Source organism: Sarcophilus harrisii, chromosome 4 (genome assembly GCF_902635505.1).
Source record: "Sarcophilus harrisii chromosome 4, mSarHar1.11, whole genome shotgun sequence".
NCBI classification, from domain to species: domain Eukaryota; kingdom Metazoa; phylum Chordata; class Mammalia; order Dasyuromorphia; family Dasyuridae; genus Sarcophilus; species Sarcophilus harrisii.
In genome coordinates, this window is record NC_045429.1 from 388,750,972 (window position 1) to 388,771,508 (window position 20,537).

The following is a 20,537-nucleotide window of genomic DNA, read 5'->3' on the forward strand; positions in this document are numbered from 1 at the left end:
AGAATTCCCAATCCTTCTATTTTTGTCCTCCTACATTTTTGATTTCCTTCACAGGCTAATTGTACACTATTTCAAAGTCTGATTCTTTTTGTACAGCAAACTAACTGTATTGACATTTATACATACATTGTATTTGACTTATGCTTTAGCATATTTAACATGTATTGGTCAACCTGCCATCTGGGGGAGGGGGTGGGGAGAAGGAGGGGAAAAGTTGGAACAAAAGGTTTTACAACTGTCAATGCTGAAAAATTACCCATGCATATGTCTTTTAAATTAAAAGCTATATAATTAAAAAAAAGAAAAGAAAAGGCATATACAAATTTTGTTGGAATGAGAGAAAATTTTATTAAAAACTTTAACTTTTCAATGTAAGTTTGTGAATTCTAGCATCATCCAGGTTCATTAATCTTAGGCCAGACCTTCTAAAAACATCCTCCAAATGATGTGTCTGCACTTAAGTTTTCTGCTACAAAAGTAGTTGATTTCAAATTAACAAACATACTGTTGTATGGTGGGTTTTTCCATATTGGTCTAAGAAGCTGATTGGTGGTTGTGGTTTTGCTTCCCTTTGTGTTTCATGGAAGCCTGTTTCTTTTTCAGTCGGCTGTCAGTGACCGGGTGGTGAGTCAGCTTCTTACAGAAATGGACGGTGTGGAATCCCGGCAGCAGGTTTACATTCTGGCAGCCACCAACAGGCCAGGTGAGAAATTGGGGAATAAAATGAGACAAAAGAGGTTTCAGAGCTGAGAATAAGTGTTCTTTGCTCAATTTGTGATAAGCGCAAAGAAATTTGGGCAGAATGGTTACTCATTATCCCTTTGTGGGTCGCAGTTCCAGGACAGAGAGGAATGATCACAGGGGTAAGGGAGTCAGGGCCCCACCCCTGTGAGGGCAAGAGCCCAGACCCAGAGGGCCTCTCAGATCATCTGAGAAGGTACTGAGAATCTGGGCCTGGTGGTGAGAGCAGCGGGAACTAAGAAGGAGATGTGAACAGAGCCCAAGTATAGTCTGAACTCGACAAGTAGGTTGTCACTGGACCCCTCTATCAAAATGTTTTGTACTTCTGTTTAGCTTATTTTTTCCATTCTCCTTTTTTATTCATCCTCTAAATTTTATTGGCTTCAAAGAATAAAAACCTTATAGAAAATACTGAATAAAACTTGACACACAATGCTTTTATAATTAACCTTTCTCAAAGTCCTTGACAAATTACTTCAATTATTGTCCCTTGTAACTCAGATATAATAGTATGCCATGTCAAGAGACAATTGTGTTTGCTAGTTCTCTTCAAGTTCAGAATGTTAAAAAGAAAAAAAAAACAGCTATACATGAAGGTAGGAAAGTAATTCACGTGGAATTGTGTATAGGACATTATTTCAGACTGCTCTAACTTATTGAAAGTGGCCATTAAGATTCTGTAGTACTCTTGAGTTTCTATGAGAATCAGACAAGGTAGGAGACAGTTGGATAGGTATTCCTTGACAACCAGGTTGCAAACTGTCTCAGAAAATTATATAATTGTAGGTTTAGATTTGAAATAATTCATTCTATACTTACGGTGTGGATATTTCAGTCTGGAGAAATAAACAGAACAGTGGTAGTCAGGCTGTGGCCATCCTTTTTTTATTCTGGTCAACAAACTTTTATTAATATCCTACTGTGTTCAAGGTACTGGAATAGTTGTTCTTCATTAAATATATAGAAACCCTATCACTGAAGTAAAATTCAGGCTCCTTTGCCTAGGATTTAGGGTACTCTAGAATCTTAAATATATCCTACTTTCTAGTCTTCAAAATCATACCTCTTACTCATAGGTACCCTCTTTCAAATTCAACTACTTCCTTGTACACACTTGACGTTTTACTATTCATACCTCTGTGCATGATCTTCCCTGTGTCTTGAATGCCATCCTTTGCATTCCTTATCATTGCTAGCTTTTTAAATATTTATCCATCATTTTAATCCCAGTGCAAAGATTCCTCTTCTAGGAAGCCTACCCCAGTTTGTTCCTACCTTCCTCTGTCAGCAGTTATATTCTCTCTCGAACCTCCCAGAAACTATACTTGTACTTATTTGAGACAGTATAGTGTAATGGACACTCATTATCTGTTAGGAGCTGAATTAGACCTCAATAGTCATTTGAGCAAGTGACTATCCTGGGCCTTAATTTCCTCATATGTCAAATTAAAGGATTAAGTGAGATGACCCTCCAGAGGCCCTTTGGCTATCAAAGCAATGATTCTGATGTATACTTTATGTATTTTTAAACGTTCCTAATGTCTTTTATATATTTGTTTTACCTCCATTAAACAATAAACTCCCTGGGAACAGAGAGCTTGTCTTACTCAAATTTTGTATCTCTTTCACTGGGAATATAAGATCCTATTAATACTTTTGTTCTTACTCCAGAGACATTTCCCACTATTTCTAGGTAAAGCTTTTTCATATATATTATTTCATCTGATTTTTTATAACTCTGTATGGTACTAGTATAGTACATAATCCACCCCTATTTTATAGATCGATTTAGAAAATCATATATGTTTGTTTCCTTTTTTTTTTTTTTTTTTTTTTTTTATTAATTGTTGCTGTCAGTCATTTCAGTTGTGCTTGACGCTGTCAGGGATTTTCTCAGAAAAGATAATGGGGTGGTTTGCCATTTCTCTCTCCATTTTACAAATGAGAACACAGACCAATTGGGTTAAGTGATACCCAGGATCACACATCCACCAAATGTCTGAGGCCCCATTTGAACTCAGCTCTTCCTGGCTCTTGGCCTAACACTATCCACCCACTTAGCTACACATTTTTCTTTATGGATCCTTACTCTTTTTCTTTGATCTTTTGGGGGTAGATCCAGCAGCCAAATCACTGGACAAAGAGCATGCACAGTTAATGATTTTTGGCATGGTTACAAATTACTTCCCAGAATAGCTGGCAATTCACAGTTCCATGAAGGGTATATTATTAATTTACCTGTTTTCCCACAGCACATTTCAACATTGGTACTTCACAGTTCTGATCTGCTTTTCTTTAGTAATTAGTGATTTAAAATATTTTTTCATATTACTATTGATAGTTTAGATTTATTACTTAAAAAATGCCTTCATATCCTTTGACTAATTATCATATGGCGAATGGCTCTTAAGTTAAATTAAATTGCAATATATTTTTAAAATGAGACCTTAATCAGAGAAACTTGCTGCAAAGATTTTTCTCCCCAATTTCCTGCTTCTCTTTTAATTTTAGTTGAACTGGTTTGGATTATACAAAAACTTTTAATTTTATGTAATCATAATTACTAATTTTACCACCTGTGCCTCTGTCTAGCTTCTTTTGTTCATGAATTCTTCTATATACCTAGATCTTTCTAATAATATGCGATTTCTTTCTTTATCCTCCTTACGTTTAAATTATCTACCAATATTGAGCTATAGGGTGGTATTTTCTTGCTGAGAAACTAGCATCTTAACTGTAAAAATCTTATCTACCACTCAGTCCTCTCTCTCATATCTAATAAATTCCCACTTGTACAAGAAATCGGGGGATGGGGGGAGAGGGGGGATTTAGTGAAGTTTATTTCCATAGTGATTTACAGAGTGTAAGACATTAATAACCATAGCCATTTACAGTGAATAAGAATTTCATGTTTGTCAGCTATTTCTATAAAACCTAAAAATCTAAGAATGAGACTGAGTAGTATTCCATAAGAATTTTTAAAAATTCCCATATTGGACCAGCTCAAATCATTGCTGCTAACATTGGCTCCAAGAATTTGTGGTTGCCTTCCACACTATTCTTCTCATAGAATTAGGGCTGACATAACTCTGAAACCTCACTAATCACCATTAAGTTTGCTAAAATGATTAAAAATGAGATCTTTTATTGAATCAATTGCCCATCTTTCTGTTCTTTACATACTTCAGTTCATCCTTTTAACAGTGTTGTACATTTTATCAAAGGTTAATGTTATATAATAGATAATCCGAAGAAAAGTTACAAAAATATTCTGAGCGGTTGCTATAACATCAAAATAAAAACAGTCTCTAAACTAAGAAGAGCATTTTATAAAAATAAAATGTGAGTATTGGTTGTGACTTCTACCTTTCATGGAAATGGTTTTTTAGTAGCATTTGCATTTTCTAACTAGATTCTATTGACCGGGCTATCCTACGTCCTGGCCGGCTGGATAAAATTCTTTTTGTGGGTTTGCCATCTCCTGCTGACCGTTTTGCCATCTTGAAAACAATCACAAAGGTGAGTAAAGGAAATCATGCTTACCATTTTAAAAAGGCCTCATTTCAGGCAGATTATCATAATTTAGGCAGTAATGTATGAAATAAAAAAGTAGTTGAAAACAACATCCAAGATTTTTCTTTTCACATAACTCTTGTTTAGCTTATAGCTGGAAGTATTTTTCAGAATGCAGAAGGTTTTAATTCTCATTTTCCCAGGCTCAAAATCGCTCATCAAAATTAGGGTGAATTAGCTAACTTATTATTTAGTTTTTAATGCGTGATTACTTAAACAGACTAAAAGAATTTTCATCTTGTTAAGGTGCCTCAGCAAGAGAAATCTAAATATAATATTAGGCATAATATCTTACTGTATTTGAGCTTAACAGAAATTAGTGGCAATTTTGTTTACTAAAAGGGTAGCCAAATTAGGCTTTTTGTAAATGTCCAGAGTTTTAAACCACTGGATTGAATTGTATGTGCCGTTGTTAAATGCAATATTAGAACTAAAAACCTGGTTTTATAACATTTTTCTATATCGTAGCATTTTTTTTTTTAAATCGATGCCTTTTACATTCCAAAGTCAGTGATTAAAATGAATAGATTTATATATACCAAAAATATTTATAATAGCAAGGAACTGAAAACAAATTAGAGATCCATTACTTGGAGAATGATTAAACAGGTAGTGGTACATAAATATAAAGGAATATAGTTTATTGTAAAAGACACTGCTTATGAATTCAAAAAAGCAGGGAAAGATTATTTATATATAAACTGTTGCAGAATAAAATATTCAGAGCCAGAAAGGATATATGTGCAGTGATTACAGCAGTATAAATAACAGTGTATTAGAATTTTTTGCTACATTGTTATTTCTCATAATACTTTTGTTATAGGGGATCATTCTCTGGGTACCTTTCCTACTTACATTTCCCAATGGAACTCATCTCTGGGTAGAGGTTGAGTTTTACTGGGAAATGTAGGTAATGGAAAAAATGATCTCAATAAAATATCATTTTTCCCATCTTTCCTTTCCCAACAAATCTAAAGAGGAAATTTAAAAAAAAAAATAGACAAAATCAGCCAACACATTGATCACATCTGGTAGCCTTGTAATAATCCACTCTTGGACCATGAAGGAGGTTGTATTCTTTAACTTCCTCTGGATCCTAGTTTGCTCATTATAGTTATATAATATTCACTACATTGTGTAGATTGTTTTCCTGATCATGCTTACTTTAATCTCTATCAGTTCACTTAGTTATCTTGGGATTGTTTGTATTCCTGTCATTTCTTTTAGCAAAATAGCATTCTGTTATAGTCATGTATCATGTTAGCCATTTCCCAACCTAGGGAATTTATTTCCAGTTCTCTGTCACCATAAAAAGTACAATATTTTGGTATTCCAGGATCTTTCTTTCTGGCTTTGAATTCATTAAGATATATGGATAGATAGATGGCATATAATAAGTACTTTGTATCTCCATTTCCTAATAAGTGGGCACCCACTTATTTCTTGGTGCCGCTTCAACTTGTAAAATTAAATGAGAATTAACATTACAAATCTATCACTTTAAGGTTTGAAGAGGGTTTTTACATTATTTCATCTTTACAACAATCTTATAAATTATATGCAAAAGGTAAAGATTTTATAGATTAGGAAATAACCGCAGAAAAATTAGATGCCTTCCCCCTGCTCATATAACTAGTATAAATGATAAAAGTGAGTCTCAGTCTAGCATTATTGTGTTATTATGGAATGTTGATAATTTTTTATGTAAAGAAAATGTGTAGCTGTTTATCTTGTGATTAATATTGGGTTTTTTTCTTCAAATAAAATTAAAATTCTTTGATATTCGTGAATGTAGATTATTTTATCTTTAAAATAGACTGAATAATTCATCATCCATTTCTGAACCTTGTATCTTTTGAGATGAAATATTTAAAATATTTTAGGTACCATCAGTTTTTGGTTACCATTATACAATGAGTGCCTTATCTCAAAAGGGCATTCCTACAAAAATCACCAAAAAAGTGTTCAATTCTCTTTCCCCCTTCTAGAATGGTACCACACCTCCCCTGGATGTTTCTGTCAGTTTGGAGGCCATTGCTTATGACCCTCGATGTGATTATTTCTCGTAAGTATTTATTGTTTCCTCGAATTTAAAAAAAGGAATGGTCTTGATGAGATGCTGAACTGTGTATTACTGAGTGTGAAATTTCATCTGCTGACTTTTAATTCCTAAATTCCTTCTTAGTGTTTCTACTCTACACAAATTCTGTCTGTTCAATTGTTCAAGTGGATAGTACTGAAATTTTTCACTAACAGTAGTTTATTGGCCTGCTGTTGGTTGGAAGAATTATTCACCAAATAGGTTTTTTGTTTTTAATTTTAGACTTTTTTTTTTTGGTTTAATTAATTAGGGTTTTGTTTTGTTTTGTTTGTTTTGGTGGGGGCAATTAGGGTTAAGTAATTTGGCATGGGTCACATCCAAGCTAGGAAGTGTTGTGTCTGAGACCAGATTTGAACTCAGGGCCTCCTGACTTCAGGACTGGTGCTCTATCCACTGTACTAATTAGCTGCTCTTTTGCTTTAATAACACTATTGCCAATTTATTTTGTAAGAGTTAATTTATCTCCTGGTTCTACTTAACAGAAAAATACCATTGTTTCTTATATTATATTCCTTAACATGGGGTAAAAATACCAAAAGTTGTGTTGTATGATTCAGAAATGTATGTAAACTGATACTCAAACATTCTAATCTTTGCTTTTAAAATGTATATGTCTTAACATCCTTAATTATTTCTAGATGCAAGAACAAAAAAAACGACACGTTGATTCAGTCAACACTAAAATGTACAGCTATTCTTTATGATTTGGAAACATTGCTCAGATATTTATATTTCAAAATATCTAGTGACAAAGCAAAGTTTATGTAGTGAAATCTTAGCCCTAGATTAGCTAGTATTTCTCATGGATTTGGAAATTTTATAAGCAATTTAAAAATTTGTTCTGTAAGAACACATGCTGTCTTTTGCATATGAAAATGATATGGGGAAATGATTGCTCAACTGACAGAACATAGCTGGGTTTTTTAGTATTGGGTATGAGCTTCACTGATCTTTCTGTGCACTTTTATCTTTCCCCTACTTTGACTGCACTTGGCAAATCTGAGCAGAATTTTGGTGCCATAATAAAATCCTGTTTCTTTTCTAACAAGTAGCAAGTCATTCTTAATGACAGATATCCATTTTACAATGACAGATTCCATTTTACAAAACAGTTGGTGGAAGGAATAAAAAAAAAGTATATAATTAGCACTATAAAAACCCTTAATTCCACATCTCCAAATTAATATTTATTTATTTATTTATCTGTTTGTTTTTTTGCTGGGGCAATTGAGACTAAGTAACTTGCCCAGGGTTACACAGCAAATTAATAATTCTTAAGATAATTTTTGAGAGTCTTAGTTTTTTGTATTTAATAAACAGACCTCTTTAACCTAATATAGTAAATAAGTTTTGAAGTTCTTTTTCATCTTAAGATCATAGTGTGACAGAGGAGAATTGGGATCTTTTAGTAACTAAAGCTCTTTGACAAAACAACCATTTCTTCATAACTTATGAACTTTTTTAAAACTTATAATATAGGCAGAACAGTACTTGCTGCTTCTGTTGGTCAGGACCATTCAATTGAATATCACAAGTTAACCTTGTACCAGATCATCTTTTTTAAGTTGATAAAATAAACAAAAGTAAAGTCCTGTCAGCTTTCTGTGTCTTGCATAAATAGTTGATGTATCTACTTAAGCTTGTAAACTTGAACTTCTTTTTGCATGAACAAAACATATCAAACATTTCTCAGTATTTATAGTCTCTCTATTTGAAACATTGATATGTATGTCATTTTTCACATTTCTTAGGTTTATGGTTGAAAATATGGCAGTTAAGAACTTAAAAGTTGAACTAGTAGTTTTTCTCTTCAAAATATAAATGTCATTCAAATATCAAATGCAGATATAGCTAATATAAGTTTTGTAATAAGAGAGAATGATTTATTAATTTTCTAACTTTAACAAGAGTAGAAAAAATATCCTTAAAAAAAGCTAAAATCACCTTCCTTCCAGACTCAGCCACTTTATTCCATTCTCTCTGGCCAGTTCCTTCCATGAGTATTTAGATTGAGGTGTTCTAGATCAGCATGTGATTTTTGCCCTTGTCAGAAAAATTCTTCTCCATTTTGCAGTTTTTAGTGTATGTAATAATTTCAGGCATTGAGAACCAATCATCTAAGCACCTATTTCTCTGTGTTGCAGAGGTGCTGATCTTTATCTTCTGATACGAGAAGCTTCCATCTGTGTCTTAAGACAGGAAATGGCAAGTCACAAGAGTGGGGATAAAAAAGGTAAGCATGTCTTTAGGTCTTTCAATTCCAGCTTATTTTTTATTGTTGAGAAATCTCTTCAAAGCAAGAACTAATGGTATGAGAATGTATTCTCTTCTTTAACTATTACATTAAAACTGACTTTTTTTCTTATAAGATTGCTTAAAGCTGCTCTAGAAAACAGCCTCATTTCAGTGACTGATAGTTTCTGTGATAATGCATTTATCCTGCAGGAACCTGTTGTCATTGACATCACAGAAAAATTTTAGCTCTTTAGATATGAAGGCCAATTTTTAAAAACCTCAAAATGGGTAAGGATCCAATGGCTCATGGTTATAAAACATTTTTAAATTTACATAGCAATTTACAGGCATCTTATTTGAGCCTCTTCATGACCCTTCTGAGCCAATTCTTGTTATCATCCCTATGTAACAGAAGGAGCCTGAGGTTCAAGGGTTTTAAGAGGATTGCCCATAGCCACAGCCAAATAAGTAGCAGAAGCAGCATTTGGACCCAGACCTTCTCTATGTTTTATACTGTTCCTGGCCTATGGTTGTGCTCTATCTTTTTTTGAGAGTAGACAACATTCCTGCAATGAATAAAATAGTAAAGCAGGAAGATAATGTGCTAAAAACCTGAACTGAAAACTACATTCAGTCATCTGCCCTTTGACTCCTTTTTCTTTCCATTTTTAAAAGAGCAAGTATTGTGTCAAAATTTGGGACCATTTTCCTGGCTTTGCCCATTTGATCACCTTTCACATTGTATCACATCAGCCAGCTGGGGGTTCTGATCTTGCCTCATGACCTGTTATCCATGTGACCTTGAACCAGTCATAGACCTTCTGGTCACCATCCATTCTACCTCACTTTGCCTGCTTTAGGGGTTTGAGGGGAGGGAATAAGGAGGAAATGAGAAAGCTCCAAATGTGAGGGCTCATGGGGTGCCTGCCATGCTTGTCCTCGGGGACCCGTGAGGGGGCTGCGCTGGTCCCAGGCTTTAGACCAAGGGCATTTTTCTTCATGTTGGTGGCTTCTCTATTTGCTTACGGTTTAAAACAACATTTGGTAACATCCTGCCAAGGTAGCTGCTGTTGAGGACTGTTTTTTGATCTAGATCTTCAGGGGAGATCCGGGAGCTTCTCTAGATTTGCATAATTGCACATGCATGGCTTCCTATAAATTGTGGATTCAGGCTTTTTATTCTTAAGGTCAAAGTTTTAAAGGAAAATCAAAGTAAACTTTTCCTGAAACAACAAATAGTCAGCATCAATTGGGTCTCGTTGACACACAGAGATCTTTGTGGTGTCTGCCAGGCCCGCAGAGCTCCAGGTGGGGAGGGCCTCATGTGGGTGTGTCAGCAGGGGGCGCAGGCTGAGGTGGGGGGGGGGGGGGGAGTTCACCTTCTCATTGGAGAAGCCTGGATGGCACAGGGGGTGGTGTCAGACCTAGAGTCAGGAAGACCTGCATGCAGAGGTAGCACTTACATTCCAGATCATGAGGGTCAGGTGAGAGACTGGTAAAGTGCTTTGCACACCTTACTATATATAAATGCAAGCTATTGTGTGTTTGTGTGTGTGTTAAATATACTTTGAGAAAAAAAAGAACAAATTTTATTTGCATAATTATACACTTTATCTTTGACTTCTTTTTCTTCTTTTTACCATTTTTGCTCATTTTTTTGTTTTAAAATTTCACAAACAAATGTGTAAAAGGCATCTTTTTTTATGTTTTTAATGAAAGGAAATACATAACTTCTTGTCCTGAGCTTGTTTTGTATCTACTGTTCTGAAAAGTAAATCACATTTATTTCCTCCAAAGATCATGGACACATCTTAAGAATCTCTTAATTCTTTTTTATTTGTTTTCTATCGTGGTGAATAATTTCAAACAATTTAGTGTTATTTGTGGCACGTAAACATAGAAAGGCCTCCCCACTCCTCATATACTGGTCTCTCATTGCCCTGTGTTCCTCTTGACCTGCTGTGTTGAGAATATCCAAGAGGCAGGTCTCCATCAGTTACCATTTGTTTCCTGTAGAAATCTTCTACTGTGGAATCATACTTATCCTCAATGATTCTGATTAGCTGAGTTGTCAAGGCCCTCCTGCCTACACCACCAGCCCCAACTTATACTAGGCCATGGTCAGGCATTATCAGTGCACCTCCCTCCTGTGCAAGGCCGCCCGTGTCAGGGTTGCCGCAGAGCCCAGGGCACAGGCCCTGCTTCAGCTGCTCCTGCCCACGCTGGCTGGTGGAAGTCGGTCCCTGAGCGAATGCTTGCCCTTGCTCTTCACAATCCTTCTTGAGCTTTTCCATGAATTCTGTTTTTCTTGGAAACTTTGGATGTAGGAACTTTGACTTTGTTATCTTCCTCTGATCTTCCTTGTCCCCATAGTAACTTTCTACGGGCAGAGTTTATTTCTACTGTTTGCTCATCTCCCTAACCTGTTTCTTGCTTTTTAACTCTCTGTTAAAGTGGGGCTCTGCTTGCAGGTTGGAGGGTACACTGCCCCAAATTTCAGGGGTTTTGTGCAGCTGTTCTCAGAGATCCTCCTAGGTACCTGTAACTTTACAGTTCTTCTAGGTGGTGTAACCTAGGAGAGATGTATTTACTGATCTCCCAGTCTGGGAATGACCACAAGTTCTCTTTTCTGGAACCCTGAGAAGGAAGGAAAATCTCCATTGCATTGTGGCCACAAAATCTAGTGGGCGAGTGTTTCTTCTCGGCCTGTACTGCTCCCCAGGAGTCCAGCCCAGATCCGAGTATGTGCAAAGCAGCAGAGTCCTGCCCCAGAACTAGCAAAAAGATCTATAAGTGTACCTTCTGTGGTCTGAGAATTCTGGAAGCTGGCGCGGCCCCTGCTGAGTCAGTGGTTCCCACTGATCTGGACCTGCTCTGGGTTTGCTAGGACTAGGGCTGTGCTCCACTCTCACCCAGGAGCAACAGACCTTTCCTACAAATCATCTGAATTGCCTTGGACTGGAAAATTTCACCCCTTCCTTATGTAACTTCTGCTGCTTCAAGAATTGTTTACTGGCATTTTTTCAAGGTGTTCAAGGGGCGTTGGGGGGGGAGGTCACAGATGAGCCATGGCTCAAGCTCCTGTTCATGTCTTTTACTTACCTTTTTCTGTTGGGGAATGATTATTTGTTATATGTTGTGTATATACATATATGTATGCTTATAGGTGTGTATATGGTTTTTTTATCTCAAATACCAAATTATATAGTTGATATATCTTAAATAATAAGCCCCTCACAGAGAAATTTCATGTGAAGACTTTTTTTCCCCATTTGACTGTTTCCATCTTACTTTAAATGCATTAATGTAATCTTTACAGAAGCTCTTCAAATTTAGATCACTTACCTCTTTTGCTGTAAACGTGGTATTATGTTCCATCAGTTAACTGTAATCTTTTTTTAAAGTTCCCCTGTTCCCACTGACTCTTGTCTCATCCCTAGTCCCTTTTTCTCACTTAACATGGGCCCTTCCTTTTTTTCCTCAGCTAATGCTATTCCTTAGTTTTTACATCTTTTTTTGTTCCTCTTTCCATAAAGGATTTCTCTCACTCTCTTCATTATTCTTCTTTTCTGTTAATCCTTTGATTCACGACCTCTAAAATTATCTGGTCTCTCTTTTCTCTGTATTCTTCATATAATCAGAGTTTCCAGGGTACTCATTTTAAGCTCCCTTCTTAGGTATGTTCTGCTGTTGTCTTATAGGGTTCCCCCCGTGGATTCCCCTTTTCTATTGTGCCTCTTTCCCCAAACATCACCATTTATTCCAGGTTAAGAGAAGACACTGCTTCTTGGTAGAGTCCTTCCTGCACTGTTTCCCTGACTTTACAGACCACCGGTGATCTGTATCCTCTCTTGCTGACTTCTTTTTTCCCCCCTGTCTTTGGCTGGACATTTTCCTTTGTCTGTGCTCTTCAGGTGCCAGTTGTCCCACCTCCCAGATGGTCAGCCACCATCTCTTTTCATTCATAGAGCATTCATTAGTGGAGCTCCCTCCTGTCTTCCCTCTTCAGCCCTCCAGTCTTAGCTTTCTCCTCCCCAGCACCTTTTTCTGAAATACCTTCCCCTCACTGCCAGCCCTGATCACACCCTTCTTATTCCCCCTTTTGTTTTTCTCTCCTGGGACCAAGCCTGTAACGTGGCTCAGTAAAAGAAACTTTCACTCAGAGGCAAGGTGCTGCTGGGTTCTGCTCACAGCGGGCCACCTTGCCCCTATTCTGGGCTACGGTTATCACTGTCTCTCACCCGATTGTTACTCTGTGGCTGTTACTACGATCAGCATGCCTTTAGCATTTGTTCATTCTTCCTGCATTTCTGTTGTTCAAGATGTTCAAGAGGCAAATAATTTCTTCCAGTTTTCTTTTCTAAGAAATTTTTAAACTCTTTTTATTATTGAACATTCATCTTTTGTCTCATGGTTAAACTCAGATTTGCAGGACAAGTCACCTTGGGCTGCATCCTGAGCTCCATTGCACTTCTTAATACATTCCATTCCCCCTCCTTTTTTCTAGTGGGTATGGAAGAGTTTGGGGTTATTCTAATGTCTTTTCCTTATGGTTTAAGATCTTCCTCCTAGATCATTATATACTTCAACAACAATACTAGATGATGACCAGTTCTGATGGATCAGGCCATCCTCAGCAACAAGATCAACCAAATCATTTCTAATGGAGCAGTAATGAACTGAACCAGCTATACCCAGAAAAAGAACTCTGGGAGATGACTAAAAACCATTACATTGAATTCCCAATCCCTATATTTATGCACACCTGCATTTTTGATTTCCTTCACAAGCTAATTGTACAATAATTCAGAGTCTGATTCTTTTTGTACAGCAAAATAATGTTTTGGTCATGTATACTTATTATGTATCTAAGTTATATTTTAATATAATTAACATCTACTGGTCATCCTGCCATTTAGGGGAGGGGGTGGGGGGGTAAGAGGTGAAAAATTGGAACAAGAGGTTTGGCGATTGTTAATGCTGTAAAGTTACCCATGTATATATCCTGTAAATAAAAGGCTATTAAATTAAAAAAAAAAAAAAAAAAAAAAAAAGATCTTCCTCCTAGAATTTGTCTCTGAATTAAATTATTAAATTTAACCATTATGTCTTAGAATTTGTAGCCTTAGGTTTGTTTCTATCAGTAATCTGTAAATTCAATTAGAATTTCATTTTCCATTTTCAGATGTTCTAAGTAGTTCTTACAGATCACATTCATTATGGTATTAATGTGTTTTGCTGTCATATTCTTCTGAGAGATCTGTGATCCTTAGATTGTCTTTGTGCTACTATCTTCAAATTCAAATTTTCTTCCAATATTGTATTTTACTTCCTTGCGTTGCCTTTCATTTCTGTGTATTTGCATTCCCAATCCAATGTTCTTTTGTTTCTTTGGTTAGCAAAGTCCAGTTATTCAATTCTGCTCATTTTTATTGTGGAAGACATAAATTCTGCTTTCATTCTCATCTCTCTTTCAAACTACTCAGGAATAGTATGTTGTAATTCCATGTTCTCAAATTCCACAGAGTTCTCTGTCTTATTAAGTATTGGATCATTTCCCCTTTTTTTGCCCGTATTCAGATTTCTGAACTCACAGTAGATCTAGAGGCTATATTTCCTTCTGATTTTATTGTTCCTATTTATCTATTAATATTCAAGTTCTTTGAATTTTCTTCTTCCTTTAAATCTTGTCCTCCCTTACTTTCTCCCTCCCCCCATTTTCTCTCTCTCACTTCCTGACTCCTCAGGGGCTGGATCTCAATTTGCCTTCTCCCACATTGGGTAATCCCATCAGTCTAGATCCAGGCCTGGCTCTCTGCCCCAGCTGACGTGGGGGTGGTCAGAACTGATTCAGCTAGAGTGCTACCCACAACTCGGCCTCCCCCTCCCCCTTCCCCTGCCCCTTGCTACCTCATCCATCGCCTCTCTTCCACACTGGTGCTTCCAGATTGCTCCTGAAGGTCATGGCCAAGGTGGCTGTCAGACCCCAAGCAGCTGTTCCTAGCTGGAGCTGAGGTCTCCACTGCACTGGAGAGAGATGGGGAGACCAGGGGCCAGGGGTGGTTTGGTTTGGGATTGCTAATGCAGCTTTGCTGCCCAGAGTGAGGAAGATCAAGGAGGGTTACTGAAACTCTTTCTCATTGGCATGTAATTTCTGTAATGGAGAGTTTTGAGAGGTTGTGGGGACTGGATAAACATCTCTGCCATCTTATTGCTGACCTAACCCAGTAAAAAATACAGTTTATAGAGATTGAGATACACTTAGGTGGAAGGTATTCCTCTAGCTTTAATAGTTTAGGAAACAGGGGCAGCTAGGTGGTGCAGTGGAGAGAGCACCAGCCCTGAAATCAGGAGGACCTGAGTTTAGATCAGGTCTCAAGACACTTGATACTTCCTAGCTATGTGACCCTGGGCAAGTCACTTAACCCAGTTGCCTCAGCAAAAAAAAAAAAAAAAAAAAATTAGGAAACAATCTAATAACATTCTTATTAAACCTTAATTTTTCCAAGCTATCTTATTTCATTTCTAATATTATAGGCCTAAATGAATGTCCTCTTTACATCATGTTACTTTTATCGGGAAGCTGTAGTTTATCATTTAGCAACTCTTCTGGGCTTCTGTACTTTGCTTGAGAGACAGGCTGGACTGTATAATGAGTGTAGAAGGTTGGTTGTCTTTTGAATAAGAAAGATCTGGATTCAGGTCTGACTTTAGACATATATTAGCAGTGTGACCAAGTGCTTCAGATACCTCTAAGGCTATAAATTACAAAGAGCAGTGGAAAGTTCTACAAGGATGAAAACACAGATCTAAACCAAAAGGAATTAAACAAAATACCTGATATAGAGCAGGCCATGGCAAACATTTTAATATATTAGCTTCAAGACACAGAAAATATTTACAACAGCAGAAAATCTTCTTGAATAATGTGTTCATATACCTTCAAGGAGGTGGGACTGATTCTTTTACAAGCTTTTATCAATCGATTGTTGCAAATTGTGCCATTGTACATATGACAGCAGTGAAATGCAGAAGCCACAGATACGTGATGCACTAGCTTACTGTACTAAGTCTGAAAGCTAAAGCAACTTAGAGCAAACAGGATTAGTAACACCTATCCTCATGAGAGTGTCAGGGAAAAATGAATGTTTTAGTGTTTCAGAAAGCACTGGAAGTTCTTAGAGAATATAGTATCCACTTTTGATAAATTAATACTGTTTTATGATTAACTAAATCGGTATGATTTGTGAAACTGAGAGGAGACTATAATAAATTAGTGAAGTGAAACATGAATCTCACCAAATCTGTGTCTAAATGAAAGAATATGTAGGAGAAATTGGCTGTCGTTCCCCTAATCAGAGAGTGCAGGGCTCTCTTATTTATTGTGTATATGTTTTCTCCATAGGAGAAGTCAAGGTTAGCCAGGAGCACTTTGAAGAAGCTTTTAAAAAAGTGAAACCTTCTACATCAAAAGAGGTAAGAAAATGAAAAAGGGAATAGACTTGGAGCCATTTCTGACCTGCCTTCATCATGTCATCTCTTCTCTTAGAAAATCCCAGACTACTACATGAAATGAAAAAATGCAGCAAGGTTTTGGATAAGTTAGGGTAGAACCTGAAACAGTAATTGTTATGTGGTCAAAATAAAATTATTCAGCCATCATTGGAATTGAAGAAAAATATTTGTTATGTGCAAAATTATTTCTCATGTCTGTAAAATCATTTCTCATGTCTTCATTTTTTTAAATATAAAATTTTTAAAAATTTAACTAAATAACTTTCAAGAACTTAAATAAGTATTCTTTTCAGTATCTTTTGGACTCCATACTTCTTACCTAATGGCTTCTTATCACAACCAGGTTTTATTTAAGTTAAACTATGCATTAGTTAGGAAACTACTGATTCATGTGTTCATTTCAATGAAGTAGAAATCATATCTTGACCTTTTGATGGGAAGGAGGTTAAGAAATAACTGATACTTTCCCTTTTTTACTTCCTCATCAGATGTCAGGTTTTGAATGTTCACTTCTGATTGTTGGTATGTTCTGTTTATAGTAAAAGCAATAGAAAGCCTTGTTGTTATGAAATAAAAACCAATTCTTGTGAAGATTACATAGGATATGATATCCAATACAAAGATGGATCAGTGGATCTGAATTGAACACTGTTAGAAAATCCATGTTCACTTGAACATCTTCTTGTCTTTAGGCTCCTTGGATAGCATTCACAAAGTATAATGTCTTGACCAAAAGAATTTGTTTTACTTTTTTTTACCTTATTAACTGTTATTTTAAGGTAACTTTTATATCATTAATCATTGACCACATTCAGCTTCAAATTTTCCTTCACTCAGATTACTGATTGAAAAATCTAATTTTGAAATCCATAACAATTGTACAGAATGGATTGCTTATGGTTTGCTCCTTAACTTCAGTGTTAAGTATTGTTAGATAGTCATTCAAGGCCCTGACTGACTAGTGCCAAATTAGCTGAACTTTTCTCAGTATCCTAGCCAGCTAAGAGATTTATTATCCCCATTACACACACCCTATTGTTTCTTTACTCCACCTGGCCCTGGATTCATACTGGAATCTCCTCCCACACTCCCTCAGGTGGTGTTAAGTCATTTCAGTCATGTCTGAATCTTTGTGAACCCACTTGGGGTTTTATTTTCTCCAGCCTATTTTACATAGGAGAAAACTAAGGCAAACCTCAGAGTCACACAGATTGTAAGTATCTGAAGCCAGAACTAAACTCAGCAAGATGAGGTTGCCAGACTCCAGGCCTAACTTCAAAGCAATGTTGTGGAATTTCTTCCTCTCATTTAGAAGATTGCATCAAAATATAAGAAACATCTTTTTAAAACATCTGTATTCAAGGCACTATGAGGCTAAAAACAGTCCCTACCTCAAGAAGTTTACATCCTTTTGGTGGGGAGGAGAACAAAATTTGGAATTTTGAAAACAAAAGATGACAAAGAAAAGGGAGAGGGAGAGGGAGTACTGGCAACTAGAAACTAGAAATTTGAGCCAGATGTGAGGAAGTGGACACCATTCTAACCAAGGGGACGTCCTGTATGCAAAGCCACTGAGACAGGAGATGTAATGTGGACTCCTTCTCACTGCTCGCTCACACTACACATTGGCTTTTTATTAAAAAAAAAAAAAAAAATTGTTTAACAAATGTTTATTTTTTTTCCTCATTTCTATTCCTTCTGGAGGAAAAGGAATAAAAACAAAAACTATACCTACACTCAAAACAAATCCCCACATGTCTAGAAATGTGTCTCATTCTGCATATTGTGAGCATATCATTTCAGTGCAAAAGTGTAGGTAATATTCTTCATCATTAGTACTATAAAATCATGGTTAGTTTTTGTGTTGATCAGAGATCTCAAATTTTTCAGAGATGTTATCAAATATCTAAAATCACTGTCTGTATTCTATAATCAGGTTTTACACAATGGCAAAAATAGAATTCATTCTTTATGAGAAGATGTTGTGTATAATAAGCAATATTAGCCAATAATGCCCATATTCAAAGGGCTTTGCGTTGTGTTGATTAGATTATCATAGATAAGTTAATATAATGAAAATGAATGCGTTTATTAACTATGAGGGCAAAGGGGAAAGATTAAATGGAACTTTAAACATTTGAAAATTGGTAGAAATACAAAGGAAACTTTAAATATCTGTTGAATTTCTTGTGTTTTAAGTGGTGCTAGATTCCTGGTCTTTGGAATTGGTGACACCGTGATAAGAGAGGGAGGCCTTCCAGTCCCCACCAAGTCAACATATTCCTAGTGTTTTACCTCTACATCTCTCACATCTGATCCCTTCTTTTTGATCACACAGATAACAACTTAATTCAGGCCCTCATCTCTTCTCACCAAAATTATAACACCTTTATGATTAATCTTCCTGTCTCAGGTCTTTTTATACTAGTCAATTCTCTACAAATCTGCCAAAATATTTTTTCTCTAGTTTAAACCTGACCACGTCACTTCGGTACTCAGCTAACTCAGGTGGCTCCTAATGCTTCTGGAGTCAAATATAAAGCCCTCTCTGTCTAGATTTTTAAAAACCCTTTATATCCCTATACCCACCTCTCTTTCCAGCCTCCACTTCTCATCTCTGCCTTTTTATGGGCTGTCTCTTGCCTGCAAAATATGTTCTCTCCATACCTTTGCTTCAAAAGCCCTTTTGTCGGTCAAGACCCAGCTCAACCTCCATCTTCCTTGATTCCTCACAGTTGCTAGTGCTCTTCCTCCTATATTACCCTTGTAGTTAGCTATTTCATATTTATTTCATTTCTATTCATAGATTACTTGTGGTCATGGGTGAGGGTTTCTATTTCTTACCTTCCCCCATATCCACACTGCTGCCAACCTTCTTAATTCCATTGTTTCCCCTCTATTATTTCCTTCCTTTTTATTCTGTCTATAGTGCTTTCTCTCTGTCTCTCTCTCCCTCTCTGTCTCTGTGTCTCTGTCTGTCACTTTCTCTCTCTTTGTCTCTATCTCTCTGTCTCTATTTTTGTCTCTCTGTTTCTCTGTCTTTGTCCCTGTCTCTGTCTCCCACCCTCCTTCCCTCCCTCTCTTTTTCTGTCTCTCTCTCCCTCTCGTTCTTTCTCACTCTCCCTCTCGTTCTTTCTCACTCTCTCTTGCTCTCTGTCTCTCTCTGTCTCTCTCACCCTCCCTCCCTGTCTCCCTCTCTCTTTGTCTCTCTCATTCTCTCTCTCTGTGTCTCTCTCTCTTTCTCTCTCATTCTCTCTCTCTGTCTCTCTCTTTCTCTCTCTCTCTCTTTCTTTCTGTCTGCCTCTCTCTCTGTCTCTCTTTCCCTCCCTCCCTCCCTCTCTTTCTCTCTTCTCTCTCGTGTATGTATGCATGTTTGTGTACGTGCATGTCTATTTGTATGCATGTTGTCTCCTTCATTAAATTGTAAGCCTCTTGAAGATAGGAATTGTTATATGCCTCTTTTTTCATCCCTAGCACTTACGTCAAGGTCTAGCACATAGTGAGTATTTAATACTGATTGATTGGTGTAAATTGTTAAGATTTTCACTGGAATATAAATGTAAAGACCTGGAGTGTTTACCTTAAGGCCTAGAGCATTCTCTTGGTTGATCAGAATCAGAGATGGAAGGAAAAAAGGGGGAAAAACCCATATGTACAAAAATATTTTACCAGCTCTCTTGATAGTAGAAAAAACCCGGAATCTTAAGGGAGTGGTCCATCTAACTGGCTAAACCAATTGGTATATGAATGTAATAGAATAATGTTCCACAAGAGCATTATGAAACAACAAAATAAAAGATCTCTGAGAACTAGTGCAGAGTAGTGAGGTGATTATTCAGAGACACCAATATTATGCAGAAAAATAACTTTGAAAGACTTCAGAGCTTATCAGTGCAGTGACAAACCCAAACTACCAGAGATCAAAAATGAAGCAGACTTCCCACCATCTTGCAGAGGGGGATTGAACTCCAAATCCAAAAAATAAGATGTTTTTTTAATGTGACCTGTGAGGGAATTTTCCTCTCAACTATGTGCGTTTGTTAGGCATATTTTCTTGTTCTTTTCTTATTTTTTTTAAAAGGAGGGTGGGTGGAAAGAGTCAGCTGGGAATGATGTGGGAAAGAGAAAAGAAATGATTCTTAATTGATTGGTTTTTGTTTTCTTTTTTTGAATAAGGGAAGAAAGGGATAATGGAAATCACCAAGGAAAGTAATATGTGAGGGTAGTTTTGATTTGAAAAGTCAAGCCTCAATACCAATGAGAATTGGTGTAATGCTTATTATTTATTATTCATTTCAGAAATTTAAAGCAATCTGTAGATTATTTCACAATTTTCCCCTATTTCACACTCCCTAAGCTTTACCTCATATTT

General features: G+C 36.5%; 1 protein-coding gene across 6 annotated transcripts in view; it reads left to right on the forward strand.

Moving 5' to 3' along the window:
- Positions 1–20,537, forward strand: part of NVL (nuclear VCP like) — an 84,616-nt gene that overhangs the window by 62,794 nt on the left and 1,285 nt on the right. For all 6 annotated transcript variants that reach the window (XM_012547910.3, XM_031967056.1, XM_031967055.1 and 3 more), the window contains exons 18-22: positions 604–703; positions 4,154–4,260; positions 6,303–6,379; positions 8,560–8,648; positions 16,056–16,126. In XM_012547910.3, the coding sequence (XP_012403364.3) occupies positions 604–703; positions 4,154–4,260; positions 6,303–6,379; positions 8,560–8,648; positions 16,056–16,126 (444 nt within the window). The remainder of the gene's footprint in view (positions 1–603; positions 704–4,153; positions 4,261–6,302; positions 6,380–8,559; positions 8,649–16,055; positions 16,127–20,537) is intronic.